General features: G+C 38.4%; 1 protein-coding gene across 5 annotated transcripts in view; it reads right to left on the reverse strand.

The window, feature by feature from the left end:
• Positions 1-25,688, reverse strand: part of VPS45 (vacuolar protein sorting 45 homolog) — an 81,358-nt gene that overhangs the window by 51,075 nt on the left and 4,595 nt on the right. For 2 of the 5 annotated variants that reach the window (XR_009213629.1, XR_004248272.2), the window contains exons 3-14: positions 25,517-25,577; positions 21,373-21,452; positions 20,703-20,771; positions 20,456-20,593; positions 19,907-20,017; positions 14,558-14,692; positions 14,036-14,149; positions 13,138-13,305; positions 3,607-3,765; positions 3,293-3,400; positions 2,047-2,168; positions 563-637 (exon numbers count right to left, since the gene is read on the reverse strand). Coding sequence is in view for 3 of the 5 variants with exons in the window: in XM_032154831.2 (XP_032010722.1) it covers positions 2,047-2,168; positions 3,293-3,400; positions 3,607-3,765; positions 13,138-13,305; positions 14,036-14,149; positions 14,558-14,692; positions 19,907-20,017; positions 20,456-20,593; positions 20,703-20,771; positions 21,373-21,452; positions 25,517-25,577 (1,265 nt within the window). In the remaining 2 variants the exon portion in view is untranslated. The remainder of the gene's footprint in view (positions 1-562; positions 638-2,046; positions 2,169-3,292; positions 3,401-3,606; positions 3,766-13,137; positions 13,306-14,035; positions 14,150-14,557; positions 14,693-19,906; positions 20,018-20,455; positions 20,594-20,702; positions 20,772-21,372; positions 21,453-25,516; positions 25,578-25,688) is intronic. The other 3 variants (XM_032154831.2, XM_058439351.1, XM_058439352.1) reach the window with 2 other exon arrangements.

The raw sequence follows: 25,688 nt of genomic DNA on the forward strand, positions 1-25,688 counted from the left end.
GCTCTGGTGTTTTCCTCTGCTTTGGATGCTTTTTCTCCTACTCATTGTGTGATTGCTTTTTTTTTTTTTTCTTGAGATGGGGTCTCACTCTGTCACCCAGGCTGGAGTGCAATGGTGCAATCTCAGCTCACTGCAACCTCCGCCTCCCAGGTTCAAGCGATTCTTCTACCTCAGCCTCCTGAGTAGCTGGGATTACAGGCGCCTGCTACCCACGCCAGGCTAATTTTTGTAGTTTTAGTAGAGATGGGGTTTTGCCATGTTGGCCAGTCTGGTTCAAACTACTGACCTCAGGTGATCCTCCCGCTTTGGCCTCCTAAAGTGTTGGGATTACAGGCGTGAGCCACCGTGCCTGGTCTGGTTCTTTCTTATGACTCAAAGCTCATCTTAAATATCACCTCTCAGAGAGGTTCTCTCTCCATCTAAAGTAGTCCTCCCCACCCCTACAATTACTTTGAAGCTTATTACCCTATTTATTTCCTGGATAGCACTTATTAAAATTATATTCTTCATTTGTTTACTTGTTTACTCATTGTCTCTATGTAAGTTCTTTGAGGGCGGGTACCTTGTCTTTCCTGTCACTTCTATATCGCCAGCATCTACAACAGCTCTTGACATACTGAAAGCATTCAATCAACATCTGTTGTACAAAAGGACAAAGCAATTGAATTATTAACTATATGCATACTGAGGTTATAGTGACAAATGGTAACAGATGTTGACAACTGATGAATGTGCATTTTGTTCAAGGAATATAATTTTGAGCTTTGTGTGGGAATGCATTATGTAAATTAGAAAGGTTTTCTGCTGTGTACTGATCCTATACAGTATATTCTTCTGGTGGCCTATGGTTTCCCTTTGGTAATAAATAATTTCTTGTTCAATAATTCTTATATAAATTCATAAGCAAATAAATGTTTTTATTTATCACATTAATGCAAAAGCTCAAGAATAGCTATGTTTTTTAAAAAGCCTCTCAGATAGGTGCATAACTTTGGGCTGGCGTTCATTCTTCCCACTTAGCTGACATTTCTGAATCTTGATCCCAAGGTCCTTAAACATTTTATCTGAATGAGTACACTCTCTGAATTTGACACCAAATGTTCTGCCCCTCAACCTTGGACTTTTAAAAGATGATTTTTTTTTTTTTTTCTATTGTGTACCAAATCACGGAAAAAATTTTTTTAAAGGGCAAACTGAAAAACTACACTTTATCACATAAAAGAATCACCTATGTATCTCGAAACATTTTTCCCACTCAGAATCTCATTACGTTTATAAAACACTATACTTCCAAGGCTCTTAGATGTTTAACTGAAATAATAGAAGAATTATGTCAACAGTAAAATTTTCATATTAATCTATCCAATAGGATTCAAGTATATATGTTAGCCCCTTTAGATAACATGTGGTCCAACAAAGAAAGTAACAATATAATTTTTAACTAGGTAGAATTTATGTATACAATATTTAAAATTTCAGGTTGGCCTAAATAAGTTGTTCTTGACAAGTTTTGTTTTTATTAAAAATTAACCACTGGATTAAGATGACAATTATTGCTTCCTTTAGTTAATACTCAAAAAGAAAGCCATCCTTTGCTCCTGTGTAACAAATGGCCTTTATTAATTAGGTCTCTCAGTTTGTGTGCTGGCAACATTTGGCAAAGTCCAGTCCTCACCAAAAATAGTAACAACCTGCTCTGGATGGCAATCAAGCAGCAAGCCTATTTTTGGCCTTAATGTTTGAAACACCAAATGCCAGATGCCATCGAACGGAACCTTAAATGGCATAAGTAAACTGGTCTGATACTGAAATACAGAAGGATTTGAGGCTCTCCAAAACACTTGTTTCTTTCGTACAAAAGAAATAAATGTTTCAGACTTAGCAGGGGAATTCATATCTAATGCTGACATATGTAAAACCAAAAGAATCTTAACAGAAGAAAGGAGGAGCAGAATGCTGTAATCTCAGCTTTAGTCCTTAACATTACTCTAAATTTTGTTTCTTCAGTGTTTCTGGCTTTTATTATTGATATCTTTGTTAGCTTACCTGTCTCTGAGTGTGCTGGGGCCTAGATAAGGATATAGGTTTTCCTTAAGCCTTCCTTTGATGAGATGATCCAGGGTTTCATGTAGGAAAGGTTGATGCTGTGTATATACATTTTCTACTCCCTAAAACAAGGGAAAATGGTTCTTATGTCATTTTTGGGAAACTGGCAATACAAGAATTAATAATATTCATATCAGAAAAGGACATACACTCAATAGAGATTTCATGGGATAGATTTAAATAACTGTGGGAAATAGGTTTAGGAACTGTGGGAAATTTAAAAATTATTTTAATCAGCTAGAAATGTTCTAATCTCATAAAATTACTCTAATTTAGGGCTAGTTATTGTAAAGGATTTTTTAAAAATGGAATAGCTTAAATCCTTTATCATGTCTTCATTGTCTCTCACCCTTTTGTGAAATGTTAAATGATAGGTAGAGCAAATAAAAGGAAAGGATCATGTATAAAAAAGACTGGAAATACCCAGGAAAATAGAAAAACTTCAGGAAACATAAGAAAGGCTGCCAGGTGCGGTGGCTCACGCCTGTAATCCCAGCACTTTGGGAGGCCGAGGCGGGCAGATCACAAGGTTAGGAGTTCGAGACCATCCTGGCTAACATGGTGAAACCCCATCTCTACTAAAAATACAAAAAAAATTAGCCAGGCGTAGGTGGTGCACGCCTGTAGTCCCAGCTACTCAGGAGGGTGAGGCAGGAGAATGGCGTAAAACCCGGGAGGCGGAGCTTGCAGTGAGCTGAGCCACTGCACTCCAGCCTGGGAGACAGAGTGAGACTCTGTCTCAAAAAAAAAAAAAAAAAGAAAGGCTAGCAGATTAGAATTAATTTTTGAGTATTTTAAGAAAACAGGTCAGTATTTTTAAAAGATCAAATGTTTGCTTCATCTTTAATTTCCTTCAAAAAGAAACTACCTAAAAAATCTTTAATTATAAACAAATGGCATAAAATATCTGTGACTAACAGAACTGTTTGTCTTTTTCTTCTTAGTTCCTGGAAATATCTCCAGTTATTTCTTGCTCAGCTATTTGGTCCAATGCTGATACAGCTCTAATACAGAAAGCACTAAAAGAAAAAGCTTTCAAGAGGATGCCAGTTTTAATTTCATTTAACTGACATAGTACTAAACTAGCAGCAATCTTCAAGATACTTTGAAGATCATATTCATTCACTCTCAGCCTCAGGGGCTTCAACTGTTCTCACTCAGGAGAGCATAGATGAGATGTCTATACCTTCAGTCCTTTGAGGAATTGTTTGGTGATAGCTACAGCATCTTTGGGGCTGAAGAGGTCACTTCCTCTGACTCGTTTACCACCATATTCAACAACTGCAGACACGAGCTATTAAGAAAGAGAAGCAAATTTTGATTGCTTAGGCATCAGGAAGCCCATTTCATAAGAAAATAATTTTATTAAGGAAACAAAAATGAAGAGACAGAATTATATGCTTCTGTAAATAAAAATAGTATGATTTATCATTTGTTAGAGCTAAGAATATAATAACAGAGTTGGTTCCTGTTTGGTGGGCTAATATGGAAACTGGTTACCTTTCGATACTTCTCAGAAACACCTTTATTCCTGAGGTCCATCATTAGTCCTGGCAGGCTATTGCTGCTGTGTCGCTCATAATGTAAAGCATAAAGCATCACCAGGCGGGCAGCATCAAACTCTGTCACTTTGGGGTTCTGCAGAAGCCTTTTTATATTCTGAAGAAAGATAGAACTTATATTTATCCCCCTTTCACTTGAGTGATCTGTTGTACAATGCCTTAGATCTAATAATTATTGAATGGTAGTGATACATCAACTACTATGACAATTATAAGTCATACACTTAGCAACTGTCTCAACTATAGAAAATTAAATGCCTTTTGTCCAAGGTAAGAATTAAATAAGGAAATATATTTCCATTGTAATTGTGTTAGGACAAAAATGAATTTAATAATGGATAGTTCCTTTTCTTTTCCAATAGCTGAAGTTGTAATTTCCTTGCTGAAAGAAGGAACACTTACTATTTCCATGACTTGAATCAATACAGCACAACAAAGCTGACTAGTTGATTTGCAAACCCTACTGCTTTCTCTTAGTATTAATGATTGACCAGTGAAATGGAGACAAGTTGGTAGAATTTTACACAGACTGGGCTTGATCTCTAAGAAGCATCAGAACATGTCTCAACATGGTTGACGGAGATGAGGATGTAATAGCATGTAATTTCTAGATTTAGTACTTAATGATTTTAAGACGCAGGTACCGATAGAAAAGGGGGCCAGGAGAAGCCATGTTTACACTTTTTAATCCTCATATTCAGGACCTTCCATATAGTACAGATTTATATTTATTATGCAGCAGAACAAATAATTTAATTCAGGTCAACAAATACTTTTTGAGTCCCCATAAGGCAGTATGCCACGCACTGTTGCAGGCACACAGATAAGTTAAAGACGATTCCTGTCCCCAGTGAGTTCACAATCAATGGGGTGAAGGATGATCAAAGTAATATAATTTATTCTGCTATATACATGTTTCTTTAATGTACTTTAGTTCCGTGAGATGGATAAATGTGGAAATGGTGTCAGTTTAACACAGAAGGCATATTGGTTCACATGTAATTTTTCCAGAATGGATAGGCTTTCTTATGATTAAAGGGGAAGCCTTACCAATACCTTAAGAAAAAAGATGATAATCCTACAGAATTGTGTCTGCAAGAAGTATCTGGTTTTGTAGCTTCAAGAACTGTTGCACTTTCCACTGTGTTATGCTATATGGGCAAAGGGCAAGTGCAAATAAAAAGGATGCAAATATATTGCACTGTGTAAAAAAGCAAAACAAAACAAAATAACAATCAAACACTGATTGATGAAGAAAGCTATCTCCATATGGTATTTTTTATTTTGACAAAGTAGTCTTTATGAGAAGCGAGTATTTTCAAGACTTTATAATTTGAAGAAAACAAGAGCCCCAGGAATAAGGCTGCAGAGGATGGACTGGCTCTATTTCTAGGTGCAAATGCCAGTGGAGATTTAACCATGCTAGTATTTTTATTACAATTGTTATTATTTTTATTAGGGCTCTGATTAAAAATTATATGAATTTTTTCTTTCTTTTTATAGTCATGTAGATTTTAAGTGGTCTACTTATAACCCTATATTCTCATAACCCTTTTTTTAGTGCATGTTTTTATAGAATGTGAGGCTTTTCAGGAACAAATATGTGGTGTTATAACAGAAACATATGTATGCAAAAAACAAAATAAAAAGCAAAAGCTGAAAATCAGTGCAAAAGAGGAAGGGGAGAGAAAGGGGAAGAGAAAGTATATTGGGTTGTTGAGAAATTAGGAAAGACTTCATAGAGGTGACACTTGCCAAAGGTCCTGAAGAATCAGTAAGTATTGGAACCAGTGGGAGACTAAAAGCAGTGGCACTATCAAAATAAATATGGAAATCAGAGGAAGAAATGGCTTGGTTTGAAAGGCTGGCAAGAGCCTTGAAGGGCACTGAATTCTGAGGACATAACTATCAACTATATGATTACTTTACAACTTACAAAATGCTTTCACATACATTTCTCTTTTGTACCGGACAACAACCACGTCCAATGTCTAAGAGCTCTTCTGTTCACACTGACTAGGGACTATGATGATAAATGGGGAACCTCCCATGTAGCTTTCAAGTACAGAGTACTCTGAGAGAGATTTCTATTGCTGACTTTTTGGGTTACTATTTCACTACCATCATCCTTAAGGGATCAAAATGGGAGAAACTTCTCTTCTGCAGATTTTGATCCCAAATTTGTAAGATTTTTCTTATTTTTTTCCTTTCGTGGTATCTTTCCCCTAGAGCAGCCATGGAATACAGCCCATTTAGGGTATCTGTTCAAATGTTCCACTATTTTCTACTATAATGTGAAGAAATTTGAGGTACAAATTATGTATGTATCTCAATCAACAGCATAAGTTTAAAACATTAAGAAATCCTGTTGGGGGCCGGGTGCCACGGCTCACGACTGTAATCCCAACAATTTGTGAGGCCGAGGTAGGTGGATCACTTGAGGTCAGGAGTTCGAGACCAGCGTGGCCAACATGGTGAAACTCTGTCTCTACTAAAAATACAAAAAATTAGCAGGATGTAGTGGCGGGCTCCTGTAGTTTCAGCTACTCAAGAGGCTGAGGCAGGAGAATTGCTTGAACCTGGGAGGCGGAGGTTGCAGTGAGCTGAGATTACGTGCCACTGTACTCCAGCCTGGGTGACAGAGTGAAACTGTCTCAAATAAATAAAAATTAAAAAAAAAATTTTTAAAAAGAAAAGAAATCCCATTTGGGATTTATGTTGTTACTTTTCTTATAGGCACAATGTCTCATTTCCTGCCCTTGCAGTCACTCTCTTACCACCTTTTCTGGCTGATCTGTCTCTGTACTTTTAAGCAAATCTGAGAAATCCAAGTAACTATAAATTCACAAAACTGGTATGATGACAGTCAAAGACTATTTGCAGTAATCAGTCTCTGCCCTTTTCTAGTTACCTTCACTTGGATCTTGACTCTTGACTGTTTCTTATTAGAGATAGTAAGTGTTGGTGATGATGTGGAGAAATAAGAACCCTTACACACAACTGGTGGGAATGTAAATTAGTACAGCCATTATGGAAAATAGTATGAAGGTTCCTTAAAAAATTAAAAATAGAACTACTATATGATTTAGCAATCCAACTACTTGGTATATATCCAAAGGAAAAGAAATCAGTATGTTGAAGAGATATCTGCACTCCTATGTTTACTGCAGCACTATTCAAAATAGCCAAGATATGAAATCAACCTAAATGTCCATCAACAGATGAATGGATCAAGAAAATGCAGTATTTAGGTCGGGCAGGGTGGCTCAGGTCTGTAATCCCAACACTTTGGGAGGCCGATGCAGGTGGATTGCTTGAGCTCAGGAGCTGGGGACCAGCCTGGACAACATGGTGAAATTCTGTCTCTACAAAAATACAAAAATTAGCTGGGCATGGCGGTGTATGCCTGTAGTCTCAGCTACTGGGGAGGCTGAGGTGAGAGAGTAGCTTAAGACTGGGAGGCAGAAGTTGTAGTGGGCCAAGATTGCACCACTACCCTCTAGCCTGGGCAATAGAGCCAAACCCTGTTCCCCCCAACCAAAAAAAAAAGGAAAAAAAAATGCAGCATATATATATCTATATATATGTGTATATATAGATATATATATAAATATTTATTATTCAGCCATGAAATAGAACAAAATTCTGTCATTTGTGGCAAAACAGATTAACCTGGAGGACTTACATTAAGTGAAATAAACCAGACACAGAAGGACAAATAGTGCGCGATCTTACTCACATGTGGAATCTAAAAAGTTGTTCTCATTGAACTCATAGAAGTAGAGAGCAGAATAGCAGTTACCAGAGGATGGGATAGTGAAGGATAGGGGTGGTTAGAAATTGGTTAATAGGTACAAAGCTACAGTTAGATAGCAGGAATATGTTCTGGTGTTCTATTGCATAGTAGGATGAATAGAGTTAACAATAATGTATTATATATGTCAAAATAGCTAGAAGAGAGGTTTTTAAATGTTCTTATCGCAAAGAAATGACAAATGTTTAAGGTGATGGATATGCTAATTACCCTGATTTGATCATTACACAATGTATACATGTATTGAAACATCACATTGTATTCCATAAATCTGTACAATCATTATGCATCAATCATAAAAAAAATCCACTTCCATTCCTTGAGACTTGGTACTGGTATTTAGATTGCCTGGCTTGACAATTAGTTCTCTATTGAGGACTTGGCCCAGATCTGACCAGGCTTACTGTGAGTAATTATTTTGCCTATTTTTGAGCCCTTAGGACCCAACTCATGGCTCAGGTCCATGTTCTAGCTAGAGGCATCTATTCTCTCATGAAAAGAAACCTGTAGGTACAAGCTGAGTTCTTTCTTTTCTTTCAGCTGTATCAGTCCTTGGAGACACAGGACCTTTTTGTCTGCCTTGATCCCACTTTATCCTTTGACTTCATTTTGAAGGATTTCCCTCATAACTACTTGACTTGTCAACTTGATTGATAGTGGCATACATTACATTGAGATTTCAGGGCACTAACCAGAGAAGAGGAGAAAAAGAATCAGAGAGGCTTATAATTACAAAGCAGGTATATGCTACACGGTAGTATTTATCTGTTGGAAATTAACTGAATTATATAATTTTTTGGTTTCTCTTATTAAATTTTCCATCAGCCTTGTAACTATTAGAAAACGACACTGTCATATTATAACAATGACTGAGTAAAGAACACAACAGAAAATTGTCATCTACTTAAGAAGACGGGATTCAAAAACCTTGCACTGAACTCTAACATTTGTGTGGGCCTAATCAAGGAATAGGAAAAGCAAAGCAAAGCAAAGCAAAAATAGTGTCTTTCGAAATCAAGTTTCCTAAAGGAACTAACATTCATTTATAAGACATCAAGGAGAAAACCATTCTTCTTTTCTGATATTTAGAGATTCTTCCATTGTTTCTGGCTAAATCCTTTTCTACTTTTCTGTTTTCTTCTGTCAAAACTATGACAAAGCAGCACAGCAAGAAGAAATCATTATGACATACACACATTTTAAACTATTATACAGATTACAGATGGTCTTGGTAATAAAGATAGTCCCCATTATTTTGTTTTAGTTTAACCTAAAGAACAGGATCCCTTCTTTGTTATCTACTATATTAATGTAGTAAAGTCAGAGAATAACAAAATAAACCAACAGATTAGGACAGTAAGATGGAATTGGCAGAAGTCTTCCACATGCTAATCTGATAAAAATGAGCCTAACAGTTTGAGAGAACAGTGTTGTGGGAATATAAAAAGCTTATCAGGGAAAAATGATAGAAAGCAGACAAGACCCAATTCTACTGACTGGTAAATACATTGGAGCCAGTATTCCTTTTGTTAATGACTAGTCAACATAAAATTGAGCTTTGCAGTAGATCTTCTGCTGATCAATACTGTTTCTAAAATACCGGCTAAATGTTGTTTTAAAGTAAAAGGATCATTTTTACATTTAATTAATCAAAGCAAAATTGTCAGTCACTTCAATGTGTCCCAACCACTTTTCCTATAATTTTAATGAGTGGCAAAACAAAACAAAACAAAACAAAACACACACAAAAAAAAACCAAATACTTTTCTGAAATCAGAGAGATACAAGGCTATCATTGAACTAAAAAACATGTCTTGGATGCCATTAAGAAAATTAAATTTACCATCAAATAATAATACTCTTAATGTTGGTAGTTAATATTTCTTGAAAGCTATAAGTACCAAGTACCATAAGTGTTTCACATGTATTAGCTCACTGCACTCTCACAACAATTTTGAGGTAAGTACTATTATTTTTTCCCCCTTTATAGACAAAAGGACTGAGGTGTAGAGTGGTTAGGAATTATTTTCAAACCCAAGCCATCAAAGGCCCAAGCTCTTAGCCACTACTCTATACTGCTTCAAATAGAGCTCTTCCTCCTCATTTTTCTAATAAATATTTATTGAGTCCTTATTATGTATCATTAACAGGATGATTTGAGATCTTTACGAAAGGTCAGGAAAAAATATAAAATAGACTGGTTCCTCTCTCCAAATGAAAAGCTGTGATATGACAACACAGGTTGGGCATGGAAGGCAGGGTATGGGGAGGATGGTAAGGGTGGAATTGCTCACTTTCTAAAGATGCTTTTCTTCATGGTATGGCAAATCTTCATTACTAATCAAATAAATCTCTTCTGAGGATATGTATATGTTTCAATGGTAGTAAATTTCACTTTGGTTCTAGTGAAATTCTTTCTAAATGAAATTTTCATGAGCCTACAAAATAATGGTTAGAATGGCAGCAATTTTTAAGTTAACTTTTAGCAATACATGAACTTTTTTTTCTTGTCATGATACTTACTATTCAATAAAGCAAACTCCATCTCTACTCACAAACCTCATTTCATTGCTTCATGACGTATTATCATCTAAGGTCGAGTCAAGGAATGCTATAACCCCTCTAGAAGTCAGGCCCCTGACATCCACTTACTATCAAACAAAAGATCCCTTTATAGACTATTTAAATTATGTTGCCAAAGAAGTCCTTTATGATGGGGGACTCCAAATCAACTGCTCACTGTAAAATCCCAATACCCTAGACAAGAAAACCTTCAAAAGATAAGTTCTAAAAATAAAAAGTGGATCACAAATAGAATTTATATTTTTAAAGTAACTATTTTTCTTTTAAAGTGAACACAAAAATAAAGTTTCAGACAAGTTATTACAAGAACTTTTTCTAATTGCTTTCCATACGTAGAGAGACACAAATAAAGACAGTAAAACTGGCTAGTGATTAAGTCTGGTTTTACCGTTTTCAAGGGAAAAATCAAATGATAAAGAAATATAAGAAATTTAAATTTAGTTACGGGACACAATTTTGTTTTTTATTTAATAAGAGGCAGAAAACTTATTTTTTGTGATAAATATCAGGACACTTCTATTAGGCCCACAAAACAACTATTAGTAGTGTTGTTTAAAGGCCAAGTTAAATAGATTAGGATACATCTTTACAAAGGATACTATTTAGTGATTAAAAAGAATGCGACTTTAGGTTCTGATCCAAAACCCAACAACAATAAATCCCAGTAAAGACCGTGGTATAACTAGAGCACCCACAGGTAGACTTCTTTCTTTTGGTTGTACCATGTGTAAAAAAAAAATCATGCTTAGAGGAAGGGAACCAACATTTACAAAGCACCTATTACATGTGAAGCATTTTACATATCTCATTGAATCATCGTAACAGTCTGAAAGTTTGAAATCATTATCCCCAAGACTTGGGCAAATCAAGTAATTTTCCTAAAGAAACTTTGGTAAGGAGAGGTACGATATAAGCCAAGCCAGTCTGGGTCCAAAACCTGAGTTGTTTCCAATATAACAGGTTGGCATTATCTTATAGAATAAAGTGGAACTGTAGCTGGGAAAGAAAGAAGTTAAGCTTTCGAATATAGAGCCCTATTAACAGGGAAATGTGCTTCTTATAAGTGGCTTAGAAATGGCTATTTCCTAAAGGACTCGTATTCCTAAATTACTTGTCAGTGACATCATACTTTGTCATTTCTCAGGAAACATGGAATTACCTCTGATGTATTCTATCTTTATATCCAGCCTGTCATCTAATTCTTCTCCCTTTGAAATGTTTTTCAGTTCTGCCCCTTGCTGTACATTTTTACTACTATCACTGTAAGTCTACAAGTCTCTCTGACCTGTTTTTTCACCTCTAAAGCATCCTTACTAGGTTACATTTCCTAAAATACTGCCTTCATCACATCAACGTTCTACATAAGATCCTATACTGGATCTCTTTGCCTATCTCACCAGGTATAAATTCTTACAAGCCTCTTCATAAAGCTTGTAAACTGTTTTTTGTTTACCAATTCAATTTTATTTAATTGTGTTTCATACTCACTCTCTACAGGTCAAACTGTTTATTACTTCCTGCATACTTCTACATCTTTGCTTTTGCTGTTCCTGACTGAACTCCTCCCCCAAATTCTATTCATTCTTTGTGGTCCATCCTAATCTTGCCTTCTCTAAGAACTATTCCTAATAACCTCAAAACCTGTTATAGTCAGTATTACAATTATGACTTAATTACTTCTCATCTTGAAACATTATCTAATTTTTTCTTGTGCTTTAGTTTTGTCTCTTCAACTAGACTATCCATTTCTTGAGGCCAGAGTCTGATTATGTTGCTATTCTTCTAAAATCCTCCGGGAGCCCCCATCATTTTAAGATTAAAGTCCAACTTCCTTCCAATGGCCATAACCTGGCTTCAGTCAGTCTTTCCAGTCTAAGACCACTCATCTTGTATCCTGTACTAGCCACACTGAACTATTCTCTGTTCCCATATATATATTTAAATATATGTATATTTCAAATATACATATTTTATATATATAGAAAAAAATATATATATCAATATTTATTTCTTCACATCTTCATGCCTGCATTCTCTCTGCTGAGAATGTTTCTTCCTTTTCCCTGTTTGATGTTATTTTCCCTAAGAAGTGCTAAGAAGCCTCATCCTTGGGGAAAACAGTTGTCTTTCCTCTGTATTTCCATATTCCTTTGTAAATACCTCTAATATACCACATAGTGCTTGGTATTACAATTGCTGGTTTAAATTTCTTTCTCCCCTACTGTAATGTGGTATCTTATTCATCTTTGTACTCAGATCCTCACAGCAGTAGTATATACATACAGCAGGCATTAATATGTTGGTGCGACGAAAAGCAGATCTTCAATAATGAAAAAACTTAGATAATACATTTTTTTTTTTTTTTTTTTTTGAGACGGAGTCTCGCTCTGTCGCCCAGGCTGGAGTGCAGTGGCGCAATCTCGGCTCACTGCAAGCTCCGCCTCCTGGGTTCACGCCATTCTCCTGCCTCAGCCTCTCCGAGTAGCTGGGACTACCGGCGCCTGCCACCACGCCCAGCTAATTTTTTGTATTTTTAGTAGAGACGGGGTTTTATCGTGGTCTGGATCTCCTGACCTCGTGATCCGCCCGCCTCGGCCTCCCAAAGTGCTGGGATTACAAGCGTGAGCCAACGCGCCCGGCCAGATAATACATTTTAATGTACGTTTTATTTTTTAAAGTCTTCCTAACCACGCTGTGAGATGAGTATTAATATACCTATTTTTGCAAATAATGAAACTGGCTCAGAGATTAAGTTAACAACTCCATGTCACAAAGCCTGTAAGTGGTATACCAAACACTCCAATCTAGATCTTCTGATTCTAGTTTGGTGCTCTTTCTAGTAGACTAGGCTGCCCTCATACTAATTAACTGAACCCTTGGGAATTACATATCACACTTCTCTTGTGGCTCTTTTTATAGATCTATCTTAAATAATATTAATTTGTGTTCTCATCTCAGCTCCTTGTCGGACTAAATTCCATGTTGATGAAGAAGGATTACTTGCCTTTTTATCTCTTGCTCTGCCTGGCACAGTGCCTTACACATAGTAGGTGCTCATCAAATTGGACTGACCTGGAGAGCACTAGAATGGTCATTTTGACAGGCCAGTTCTTGCTCAACCTCTGAAACCTCCAGCAGATTCCGCTCACTGACCAATCGAGACAGTTCTCCAACCACTGTCACATGCTTTGAAACAGTCCCAGACATTTTCTTGAACTGTGGATAATTCTCAACAAACGCCTGCCATGGGAAAAACATCAATGGGAGGTTCTGTTATTTTTTGACTGAGGATAAGCATGTATTGAATGGGGGGTGGGGAAAGCAGGGGTTGTTTTTCAGCCCAGATTAAAGCATCTACAACTTTCAGCCACATGGCATTTTGTTATGCTTAAGAAGAGAAGAACTGGTGTATGTTGGTAGACTGAGTTGGTTTTTTTTTTTTTTTTTTTTTTTTTGAGACAGTTTTGCTCTTGCTGCCCAGGCTGGAGTGCAGTGACGTGATCTTGGCTCACTGCAACCTCCCAACCTCCGCCTCCCAGGTTCAAGCGATTCTCCCGCCTCAGCCTCCCAAGTAGCTGGGATTACAGGCATGTGCCACCGCACCCGGCTAATTTTGTATTTTTAGTAGAGACGGGGTTTCACCATGTTGGTCAGGCTGGTCTTGAACTCCCGACCTGAGGTGATCCACCTGCCTCGGCCTCCCAAAGTGCTGGGATTACAGGCGAGAGCCACTGTGCCCGGCAATAGATTGAGTCTTTAAATAGTCCAGATATTACTGAAGAATGGGAAGAAGCACATGGCTTATCATGAAGTTTTCACTATATTGTTTAAAGACATTACAGAAAATAAGTCTCAAACCAAATAAAATCAATCAAGGTAGAAATTAGACCCAGAAGATTCCAAAAGTGTTGCTTACATGAATAGTTCCAAACTGTCACATGTTAGTCATTCATGTACATGTTCAATTTACCTTCATGTCTGCTATTGATTCTAGTTTTTGCTGTTCTTTTGGTTTCTTCTTCTGAAAATCTTCCATGAGATTCTTTATATTGCTACCAATCTCAGCAAAGTTCAGGTACATATTCTGTGAAAAAGTTAAGTTGGAAGCACACTTCATCAACTAGTCTGACTTTCAGACAACTTAAAAGAAGTGAAAAAGAATTAGAAACACAGAATTGAAGGGCAGGGAAATTCTATTTTAATTACCAAATTTGGACATTAGCCAGGACACTGTTGATGAATACCATTACTATCCTCACAAACAGCTACTGGAGGGGAGAGAAGGAAATAACTACGTGATCTCTATGAAAAAAAATTGCTAAAGGGTGAGAATCCAAGTCTTCTGCCTTCTCTTGAGAGGCAGTTTATGCACAGGATGCCTCTATCATCCTTTCACATGAAATCCCATGCCTGCCCCCATACTAACAAGCCAATATTGATCTTCTTACATAAAAACAATGAAAGACAATTAAAAAAAATTTAAACCACCTACATTAGCATAGAATTCATCATTTTCAGCAGATAGGACCACTTCTCTTAAGTCTTTACTGATCCCCGGCACTCTGGAAAGATCAATCCGATTGTTGTTTATGCCTAGTAGTTCATGGACCATGGCCTGATATGTCCACTAAATAAAGAATTATGAAAAAAAAAAGGTAACTGACGGAATACGGAAATAGTAAACATTCAGGAAAACAAAAACTGATAACATTCTTTAGTCTTTACATGAAGATTCTCTAGTTAAATTTTATTAATACTTTGTACTATAAGCATTAAGACCGTCATTTTAATTGATTAAACACTGAAGAAAAGTCAAAATACTTTTAGATTTCACACTTTTGGAAAAAGGGCAGCAAGATTAATATTCTTGATAGAAAGAAAACAAATTAGAGTTATCATTAGCTCCAATTTTTTGCCTGTGAATTAAGAGTATATTTTTGGCTTCACAGATAGAGCTATATTGGTACTGCAGTTACAAGCTGTACCATTTCCTGTATGCTTCTGTGGTTTTCTGCAGCATGAGAAGTGTGTTCTTGCAGATCTAAGTGGTACTATATTTATCTTGGGAACACTAATATTATCAGAAAAACCCTGTGAGTTGATCAAAACACTGGGATATTCAGAAACTTACCTCTGAACCCATTTTATTTTATATTTTTACCTAAGGGGAGTTGTGAGGAAGGACTGGTTTCCAGTCTCACAAAATGAGAATTTATTTGGTAAAACTGGAAACGAGAAATCTCCAAATTTTCCCTTTTCACCAATTATGGAGAATAGATTACTTTCAGTCATAGGTCTGTTAGAGAAAATGAAGTATTTTCTAGCATGTTCCCTTCTGCATCTAGAATCTAAATGCTAGAAATGTTTATATACATATTTTATCTTAAGAAAACTAGATTTTTATTTTTTTCCTTTTTTTATTAATTTTTTTTGCACACAAAACAATAAACATTTTCTAAAAATACATACAAACAAAAAGATGCATATCAAACATATTAGGAAGGTTGCACATGGGAAGACGGGGAATAGAAATGGGGGGTGGGAATTAAAGAAAATAAATGAGAGAGGGACTTTGTATGGATCAATGATAATAACTCAATCCTCTATTTGACAAAGAAGAAGGATAAGGAAGAGGAAGAAAAAGAAAGTGGGATAAAGGATCAGAAAGAGAGGAAAATAGAAAAAATTAGAGTATGACTCCAGGGTAGACCTGTTTTGTTGTTGCTCGGTTGGTTGGTTGGTTTGTCTGTTGTATTTTTCATATGTTTCGCCACGTTGGCCAGGCTGGTCTCGAACTCCTAGCCTCAAGTGATCAACCCGCCTCGGCCTCCTAGAGTGCTGGGACTACAGGCGTGAGCCACCACGTCCAGCCCCCACACTGCGTCTGGCCTCCGTGCAGGCAGAGGACTCCCAAACTCCAGACGGCCGGGCAGGGTCTCACTCCGGGGGCGGCCGGTCCTCATCCAGAGAGGCGGCAGTTCTATACGTGGGGTCGGATCCCATCTCAGTCGATGGGCGCCGGCGAGATCCTCCAAAACTACAACGGCGGAGTCCCACCTCCACACCCGGGCAGTCCCCATAGCTGGGGCGGGCCGAGGGTCCACTTTTCCAGAGGGCGGGGCAGAGACTTCTTTCCAGGGGCATTGCAGAGGCGCTCCTCACTTCTTCCCAGACGGGGCGGCCGGGCAGAGACACTCCTCACTGCTTCCCAGACGGGGTGGCCAGGCAGAGGCGCTCCTCACTTCCCAGACGATGGGCGGCTGGGCAGAGGCGCTCCTCACTTCCCAGATGATGGGCGGCCGGGCAGAGATGCTCCTCACTTCCCAGACGGGGCGGCCGGGCAGAGGTGCTCCTCACTTCCCGACGGGGTGGCAGGGCAGAGGCGCTCCTCACTTCCTAGACGGGGCGGCTGGGCAGAGGCGCTCCTCACATCCCAGACGATGGGCGGCCAGGCAGAGACGCTCCTCACTTCCTAGACGGGGTGGCGGCTGGGCAGAGGCGCTCCTCACCTCCCAGACGGGGCGGCGGGGCAGAGACGCTCCCCACCTCCCAGACGGGGCGGCGGCCGGGCAGAGGCTGCAATCCCAGCACCCTGGGAGGCCAAGGCAGGCGGCTAGGAGGCGGAAGCTGCAGCGAGCCAAGACCACGCCACCGCACTCCAGCCCGGGGAACACCGAGCACCGAGTGAGCGAGACTCCATCTGCAGTCCCAGCACCTCGGGAGGCGGAGGCGGGCAGACCACTCGAGGTCAGGAGCTGGAGACCAGCGTGGCCAACATGGCGAAACCGCGCCTCCAGCCAAAGGACAAAAACCAGGCAGGGGTGGTGGCGCGCGCCCGCAATCCCAGGCAGGCCGCAGGCCGAGGCAGGAGAATCACGGGAGCCGGAGGCAGGGAGCCTGCAGCGAGCCGACTATACTGCAGCCTGGGCCACAGAGAGGAAAAAAGAAAGAAAGAAAGAAAGAAGGAAGGAGGGAGGGAGGGAAGGAAGGAACGAAGGAAGGAAGGAAGAAAAGAAGGAAGGAAGGAAAGAAGGAAGGAAAGGAGTAGATTTATTAAGAAATAATTTAGAAGGTTATAAAAGAAGGTGCTCATTTCCTAAAAGATTTGCCAAAAGAATTCTTGAAAAAGCAAGTTCCATTAGGGCACTTAAAATAAGTACAACAAGGCCGGGCATGGTGGCACATGCCTGTAATCCCAGCACTTTGGGAGGCCGAGGTGGGTGGATCACTTAAGGTCGGGAGTTCGAGACTGGCCTGACCAACATGGTGAAACTCCATCTCTACTAAAAATACAAAACTAGCCGAGCGTGGTGGGGCATGCCTGTAATCCAAGCTACTTAGGAGGCTGAGGCAGGGAATCGCTTGAACCCGGGAGGCGGAGGTTGCAGTGAGCCGAGATCACACCATTGCACTCCAGCCTGGACAGTAAGAGCAAAACTCCATCTCAAAATAAAAAAAAAAGTACAACAAAATGTTTTATGCTTTTATGTGCATAAAAGCTTCTTGTGCATGCTTCTAGCACTTACTCTATAATTAAAATTATGTTTATTTCTCTCATAATTAGACCATGAGCTCTTTGAGGGCAGAAATTATAACTTTTAACCTTTTATCTCTAGTACTTAGTTTAGTATGTGGCACAAAACAAGTCCCCAGTGAAATCTGTGGGATAGTTGCTTTTCTTTGGGAGACAGAATAATAGGCAATTAATTTTCTTTCTACTTTTTGATATTATCAAAAGTTTCTTTAGTGAACATATATTACTTTGAATTTTAGGAATACAAGGCTATTTTATACTATAGAGAAGTTTCACTCCACAGATTTCCCTTAGCATTAACATTAGTATAAGCTGGGAAGAAACTGAAACATAGACTGTGCCTTTCTCTGTAAATACAAAGTCACAGCCGGGCGCGGTGGCGCACGCCTGTCATCTTAGCACTTTGGAAGGCTGAGTCGGGCAGATCACTTGAGGTCAGGAATTCGAGACCAGCCTGGCCAATATGGCGAAACTCTGTCTGTACTAAAAATATTTAATACAAAAATTAGCTAGGTGTGGGGGTGCGTGCCTGTGATCCCAACTACTCAGGAGGCTGGGGCATGAGAATTGCTTGAACCTGGGTGGTGGAGGTTGCAGTGAGCTGAGATCACGCCAATCTGGGTGACAGAGAGGGACTCTGTCTCAATAAATACATACATACATACGTACATACATACATACAAAATCACTATTAATAGAGCACCTGCTATGTGCACTGTTCTTATACTTGCAGGAGAAAAAACACTGGTGAGACTCAGTCTGCCTTGAAGAAATATGTAACGTAGGAGAGGGTGTAAACAACCAAAGCTACAACATGGCAAGTACAGCATGAGACATGAGAGAGACACAAAGGTCTACAAGTCTACAGGGATTTTCAGGAGATAAGAACAATATCTCACTGAAAGAATACAGGCTTCAAGGAGATGTTGAAGAATGGCTGGATGTTGGAGATGGCTTTTGAGTGTTTTTTTTTTTTTTTTTTTGAGACAAGAGTTTCGCTCTTGTTGCCCAGGCTGGAGGACAGTGGCATGATCTCTCATGCAACCTCTGCCTCCCAGGTTCAAGTGATTCTCCTGCCTCAGCATCCCGAGTAGCTGGGATTACAGGCGCCTGTCACCACGTCCAGCTAATTTTTTGTATTTTTAGTAGAGACAGGGTTTCATCACGTTGGCCAGGCTGGTCTGAAACTCAGGACCTCAGGTGATCCACCCACCTCGACTTCCCAAAGTGCTGGGATTATAGGCGTGAGTCACCGTGCCCAGCTCTTTTTTTTTATTCTTTGCTATTATTCATATAAATCATTTTATTTATTTATTTATTTTTGGAGACGGAGTCTTGCTCTGTCGCCCAGGCTGGAGTGCAGTGGCATGATCTCAGCTTACTGCAACCTTCGCCTCCCGGGTTCAAATGATTCTCCTGCCTCAGCCTCCCAAGTAGCTGGGACTACAGGTGTGTGCAACCACACCCGGCTAATTTTTTTGTAGTTTTAGTAGAGACGGGGCTTCACCATGTTGGCCAGGCTAGTCTTGAACTCTTGACCTCAGGTGATCCAGCCACCTTAGCTTCCCAAAGTGCTGGGATTACAGGCGTGAGCGACCATGCCCGGCCAGATTGAGTGGTTTTAACAGCAGCATTTTGATAGGTGAAGATGGGAAGAGAAGGTATTCCAAACATTCTAGAGTTTAGAAAGCAGTCACAGTAAAAGCCTGCTGGCAGGAAACCATGTGGCATTATCTATGTAAGTGGCGAACTCTAGGTTTTATAAGATGTTTACCCCACATTGTGAAGGCTCTTGGATGCCAAGTTCAGGAGTTTCTTTTTAACCTAGTAGGCAAATAGGAACCAATGAAGTTTTTTAAGCCAAGAGTAATAAGATAGAGCTGTGCTTTAGGAAATTGTATTTGTGGAACATTTAGAGTGAGAAGAAATAAAAAGTAGGGAATCAAGTAGATGACTATTTCAATATTCTTGCAAGAGATTAGGATCTAGACCAAGGCAATGGCTGTAAGAATGGAAATGAGGAGACAGAAGGAAACACTGGAAAATAGAATCTACAGAATTAAGAAGCTGTCTTGATTAGGGGTGGAGGTACTGGCAGAAAGGTACAGGAGGGATGAAGCAGAAGAGTTAATGATGACAGTGGATGGAAGAATCATGATACCAAAACATCGGGAAATACAAAGCAAAACCAAGAATAGCTAAAAATAAGGAGGCAAATAAATGGACCATGCTTTTACTTCCCTATCTGTATTTTGATGAATATCACTTAAAATCATCCTTCTATTACACCAAGAAAGGGTTTTGTACCTGGTTTAGCAATGGGGTGATGGCATCATCACAGCGATCTAAAATAAGGAGCAATGGAGGAACCTCTGTCCGACGGAATTCAAACAGTTCATACTCTTTAGTTATCACTTGCTGTGGGTGAGAGAGAAAGATGGTTTGTGCAACCAATTAGTTACACATAGAAATGATATAAATAGGAAATTAATAAACGCTACATTTAACAATAGTTCTTTGCACCCGCATAGATCTTCCACATGAAGGATTCAAAAGTCTCACAAAGTTTAGTAGCACACTATTTAAGAGGTTAGGATATGAAACCCTATTTTATAAGTGGTTTAACTGGACCAAAAAAAAGTTAAATAGTCTGTGAATGTTTCTTGGGTTAAACCTAAGAATCTTAGCTCTAATTGTTGCTTTTTGTTTTAAATTACATATACCTACCTCTTTGCTCGGAAACCTAACATACAATCATCTCCTTGGTTGTAAATAAACTATTCCTTTAGTTTCTGAAATATGATAGAGAAATGAATGGCCTTTATGTTTTGGAACCAGGAATAGGTAATGCCATACCTTAACGCACTCTGCAAGTCTCTTTGCTGCCTCTGATGAGAGCTGATAACGAATCATGGGACACTTCTTCAGAGATAAAAGGAGAGCTGTAAGCCCTTGAGTTGTTCTAGATAGCTGGGCTGGATCCCAATTTCGACCCTTTTTGTTAAAAACATATATTCAGAGAAAATATTTGAATTTTCTCTTACAAGTCTAATTATTTGCTGAATTAACTCTCGACTGATAAATTAAACTTTTCCTTCCATACCTGGCAGCAACCCAAAATATTGAGGGAAAACAAATGTGGGTTCACAGCAATGTAATCACCATAAAATTCCTGCAAATAAAGCACCAAGAATAGTCATTCCATAAACTTCGATTGTATCAAGCAGTAACATTTTCATAAGTGATATAATATGATATAGCCAATCTTGGTGAAATACAGGTGTAAAGAGATACAAAATTGTTCAATTAATAACTGAGTAACAACAGTCAACGTGGGAGAATTAAAATAATTACAAAACAGTAGCAATAATAATAAATCTAACAAATAAAAGTTGTAAAGGTATACACATTATATTTCTGGAGACCTCTATGCATACTTATCAATTAGTAAAAATAAAATACTGCTAATAGGAGATATAAAGTTCTACTCAAATAAAAAAGAACTTTGCTGTCCAATGTGTTGTCATGAGAGAATATAATTTAAAACAGGTATTCTTTTTATTCATTTATCACCTATCACATCCTTCTGAAAAATTCAAAACTAGTTTATTTGCTGCCTCTGAAAACAATATTCCTCACTTATGTGATAAACATATTCAAGTGTTCATAATAAAACTTCTTTTGAGACAGACCTTTCCTTATTTTTTACTTTTAGACTCAAATATTTAAAAAGGGCCAACATATGAGATGTGTTACAGGACCAATATGTTTACCTGAACCTCAGCCACAACTTCCTGTTCATCAGCTTCAGCCAATGACTTCACGTCACTCTTGCTGATCACATTACTGAAATCTGAAACACACGAGTTGGGGTTGACTCAAAGGAGATAATTTCTGCTGCAATATATGTAAAAGGGCCTGATGGTTAAAGCCTAATGAATAAGTGACCTTCAAATTGGAATGGGTAGCACAAATATATTTAATCCACAAATTCATAATTTTATATATATATATTTTTTATTTATTTATTTTTATTATTATACTTTAGGTTTTAGGGTACATGTGCACAATGTGCAGGTTTTGTTACATATGTATCCATGTGCCATGTTGTTTTGCTGCACCCATTAACTCATCATTTAGCATTAGGTATATCTCCTAATGCTGTCCCTCCCCCCTCCCCCCACCCCACAACAGTCCCCGGAGTGTGATTATATATATATATTTTTTTTGAAAGGACTGGCCGGGCGCGGTGGCTCATGCCTGTAATCCCAGCACTTTGGGAGGCTGAGGCAGGTGGATCATGAGGTCAGGAGATCGACACCATCCTGGCTAACATGGTGAAACTCCGTCTCTACTAAAAATACAAAAAAAAAAATTAGGCGGGCCTGGTGGCAGATGCCTGTAGTCCCAGCTACTCAGGAGGCTGAGGCAGGAGAATGGTGTGAACCCGGGAGGCAGAGCTTGCAGTGAGCCCAGATCAGGCCACTGCACTCCAGTCTGGGCGATAGAGCAAGACTCCATTGGAGGAATTGGAGAATGAGAATACTAGGGAAGTAAGTCATTTTATTGAAAATAAGGAGAAAGAAGTAAACTTTCATGCTGTCTTTTATATATAAACTGTACTACCAGGTAACCAAATAGATGAGGGAAAATTTTTCTTTGTGAAAATATTCCAGCTCAATAATAACTAACAAATGTTAATAACAGAATTAGAATATCATCATTTTTTCTAACCCCCAATGAATCAATTGAATGGACCCAGGCATTGAGCATCAGCAGCTGCTAATATCAAAAGAATAAACAGCCAATGAAAGCACACAATACCACCTATATTCTTGCCAAGAAGAAATGGAATCAACCCAATTAAGGCTCTGTATTCACCTACGAATTTACAGAACTAGAAGATAGAGGAATATTTTAAACTTCAAGGAACATGTTAAACTACCCCCTGGGGATGCAATCAGCAAGATCCAGACTGTGGAAAACTTAACAGTTTCCTCAATAAATAAATTGCATGGGGCAGGGGTGGGAGGACCTATATAGAAGATTAAGAAACTTAACATATCAACCAACAGCAATGTGTGAACCTTACTTTGATCCCGATTTTAAAAAACTGTAAAAAAAAAAAAAAAAAAAGACAATTTTAAATTTGAACGCTGAATGGTTATTTGAAAATAGTACTAAGAGTTCAAGACCAGCCTGGGCAACATCACTTGAACCTGGGAAGTTGAGGTTACAGTGAGCCGAGATCATGCCACTGCACTCTGTCTGGGTGACAGAGGGAGACTGTGTCTCAAAAAAAAGAATAATTATTTTTCACTTTTAATCTAGATGTAATAATGGAAATGTGTTTTTTAAAAAATGAGTCCTTATCTTTTAGAGATGCATACTGAAATACTTATGGATAAAATTATATAATGTCTTAGATTTGCTTTAAAATAATATTGGTGGAGGAGTAGGTGACAGTATAGCTAAAACAAGATTGGGTGAGGCTCAATAATTGTTGAAACCAGCTGATAGGTACATTGGAACTTATGATACTATTCTACTTTTGTATGTCTTTAAAAGTTCAGTGCAGTGGCTCACACCTGTAATCCCATCACTTTGGGAGGCCAAGGCGGGCAGATCACACATGCAATTACCATATGACTCAGCAGTTGCACTCCTGGGGGTTATTTGTCCCAGAGAATGAAGACTTAATGTTCACATAAAAATCTGTACACAGCAATAAAAAGAAATGAACTATTTTTAAATTAAGAAAACTTTTTTTTTGCAGTTCCAGCTCAAAGGAGGAATGAACTATTAATACACACAACAGGTGAGGTGTGATGGCTCATGCCTGTAATCCCAGTACTTTGGGAGGCTGAAGCGGGCGGATCGCCCAAGTTCAGGAGTTTGAGACCAGCCTGGACAACCAACATGGTGAAACCCTGTCTCTACTAAAAAAAAATACAAAAATTAGCTGGGCGTGGTGGTGTGCACTGTAATCCTAGCTACTTGGGAGGCTGAGGTGGGAGAATCGCTTGAACCCGGGAGGTGGAGGTTGCAGTGAGTTGAGATGGCGACACTGCACTCCAACCTGGGTGACAAAGCAAGACTGCTTCTCAGACAAAAAAACAAAAACACACACACACGCAACAGCCTGGATGACTCTCCAGAGAATTATGCTGAGTGAAAAAAGCCAGTCCCAAAAGATTATATACTGTATGATTTCATTTATAGAATATTCTTTGAATGACAATATAAAATGGAGAAAATATTGGTGGTTACCAGGGTTAATGAGGGGGTTGGGGTGGGAGAGAAGTCCATATAAGCTAATAAAAGGGCAATAAAAGGGATCCTTATAGAGATGAAAATGTTCTGTATCCTGACTGTATCAGTGTTAACATCTTGGTTGTAATATTGTACTACCATCATGTAAGATACTACACAGGGGGAAGCTGGGTAAAGGGTATCTGGGATCTCTGTATTATTATTATTATTATTATTATTATTTTTTAAACTGCACATGAATCTACAATTACTTCAAAATAGAAAGTTTAATTTTAAAAAGGAAACCTGTGACTATTAGCCAAAAACAAACAGACAAAAACAAACAAAAATTAATTTGCCACAGATTAATAAAATTGCCTATTTTTAACTCTTAGGGCATCGTGCACTGAAAACCCACTGGACAAGCTTTATATAACTTTTCGATTCTACACAGAACTGAATGAAATAAAATATGAGAGAGCTCTTATATATATATAGTCTTTTCACAAATGTTAATCTTTTGTATCATTATTCTATTTAAGTAGTATACGCTAAAGAAATTACGTATGTCTTAGACTGTAGTCTAAACCCTAAAACTCTAATACCTCTAAGTAAGCTTTAAAACTTCTCAAATGCCCTACTTACTGTTAAATCTAGTCCTTGGTTTTGGAAATGTTACCAAATAGACTACACTAACACTATTAACATAAAGATAAATAATGACATCTAGAGGAGAATGGATGTAACTTCTACAGCTGAATGTATCGGTTCAAAAAAATCCATGTAAATTGTATAGTAAACACAAACCTAGTTTATTTCCAGACCTCCCCTACATAATCCCCACTCCAAGAAAGTTGTGCACATAAGAGATCACTACCTGATGATTTATACTTTCAATGCATTAAATATAGTAACAAAGAGAAGTGAAAGGCTTTTATCTGGTATGTAAAGTAAATTTCTGCTTTTCCAACAAACTCAAGTATTACCTTCCCACTTCAAAAAATAAATCAGCTTCCATGCCTCAATTTTTAAGTGTAAAATAGGGATAAGTATATACTTTTTTTTTTGGCAGGAGTGAGATGTGAAATTTGTCTACTTACAACTTTTGACTTACAAAGCATCTTGAAAGGCAAAGTAAAATGTAAAATTTTTAATTTAAGCAATCAAAGATGAATGGAAATCACATTTAGCCCTCTGAAACAGAATACTGGTGAAAAGAATTTTTTTTTTTTTTTGGGATGGAGTTTCGCTCGTTGCCCAGGCTGGAGTGCAATGGTGTGATCTCGGCTCACTGTAATCTTCGCCTCTCTGGTTCAAGCAATTCTCCTGCCTCAGCCTCCCAAGTAGCTGGGATTACAGGCATGTGCCACCATGCCCAGCTAATTTTGTATTTTTAGTAGAGATGGGGTTTCACCATGTTGGTCAAGCTGGTCTCAAACTCCTAACCTCAAGTGATCTGCCCACCTTGGCCTCCCAAAGTGCTGGGATTACAGGTGTGAGCCACCATACCCGGCAGGTCAAAAGATTTTTAATACTTTGGAAGGACATTAAATAAACTAGACTTTTACAGTGACAGATTCAATGAAGTTATTGATGATATGAAGGGCTCAATGAAACACACTAACTGGGATGTTGTTACGTGTTTGAAAAAGTGAACATACTTACAAATGAAATATATAGTGTATTTGGGTCTTCGGAGCTCCTGAATCATATAATCCACATTCTCCTAGAAAATGAAGAACAAGCAAACAAAATATGAGGAGAGTTGCTTAAGGAAAAAAATAATAAGCATTCACCCATTGATTTGTTTATTTACTGCATCTACTGCATATTGAAG

Source organism: Hylobates moloch, unplaced genomic scaffold (assembly GCF_009828535.3).
Source record: "Hylobates moloch isolate HMO894 unplaced genomic scaffold, HMol_V3 SCAFFOLD_5, whole genome shotgun sequence".
NCBI lineage: Eukaryota > Metazoa > Chordata > Mammalia > Primates > Hylobatidae > Hylobates > Hylobates moloch.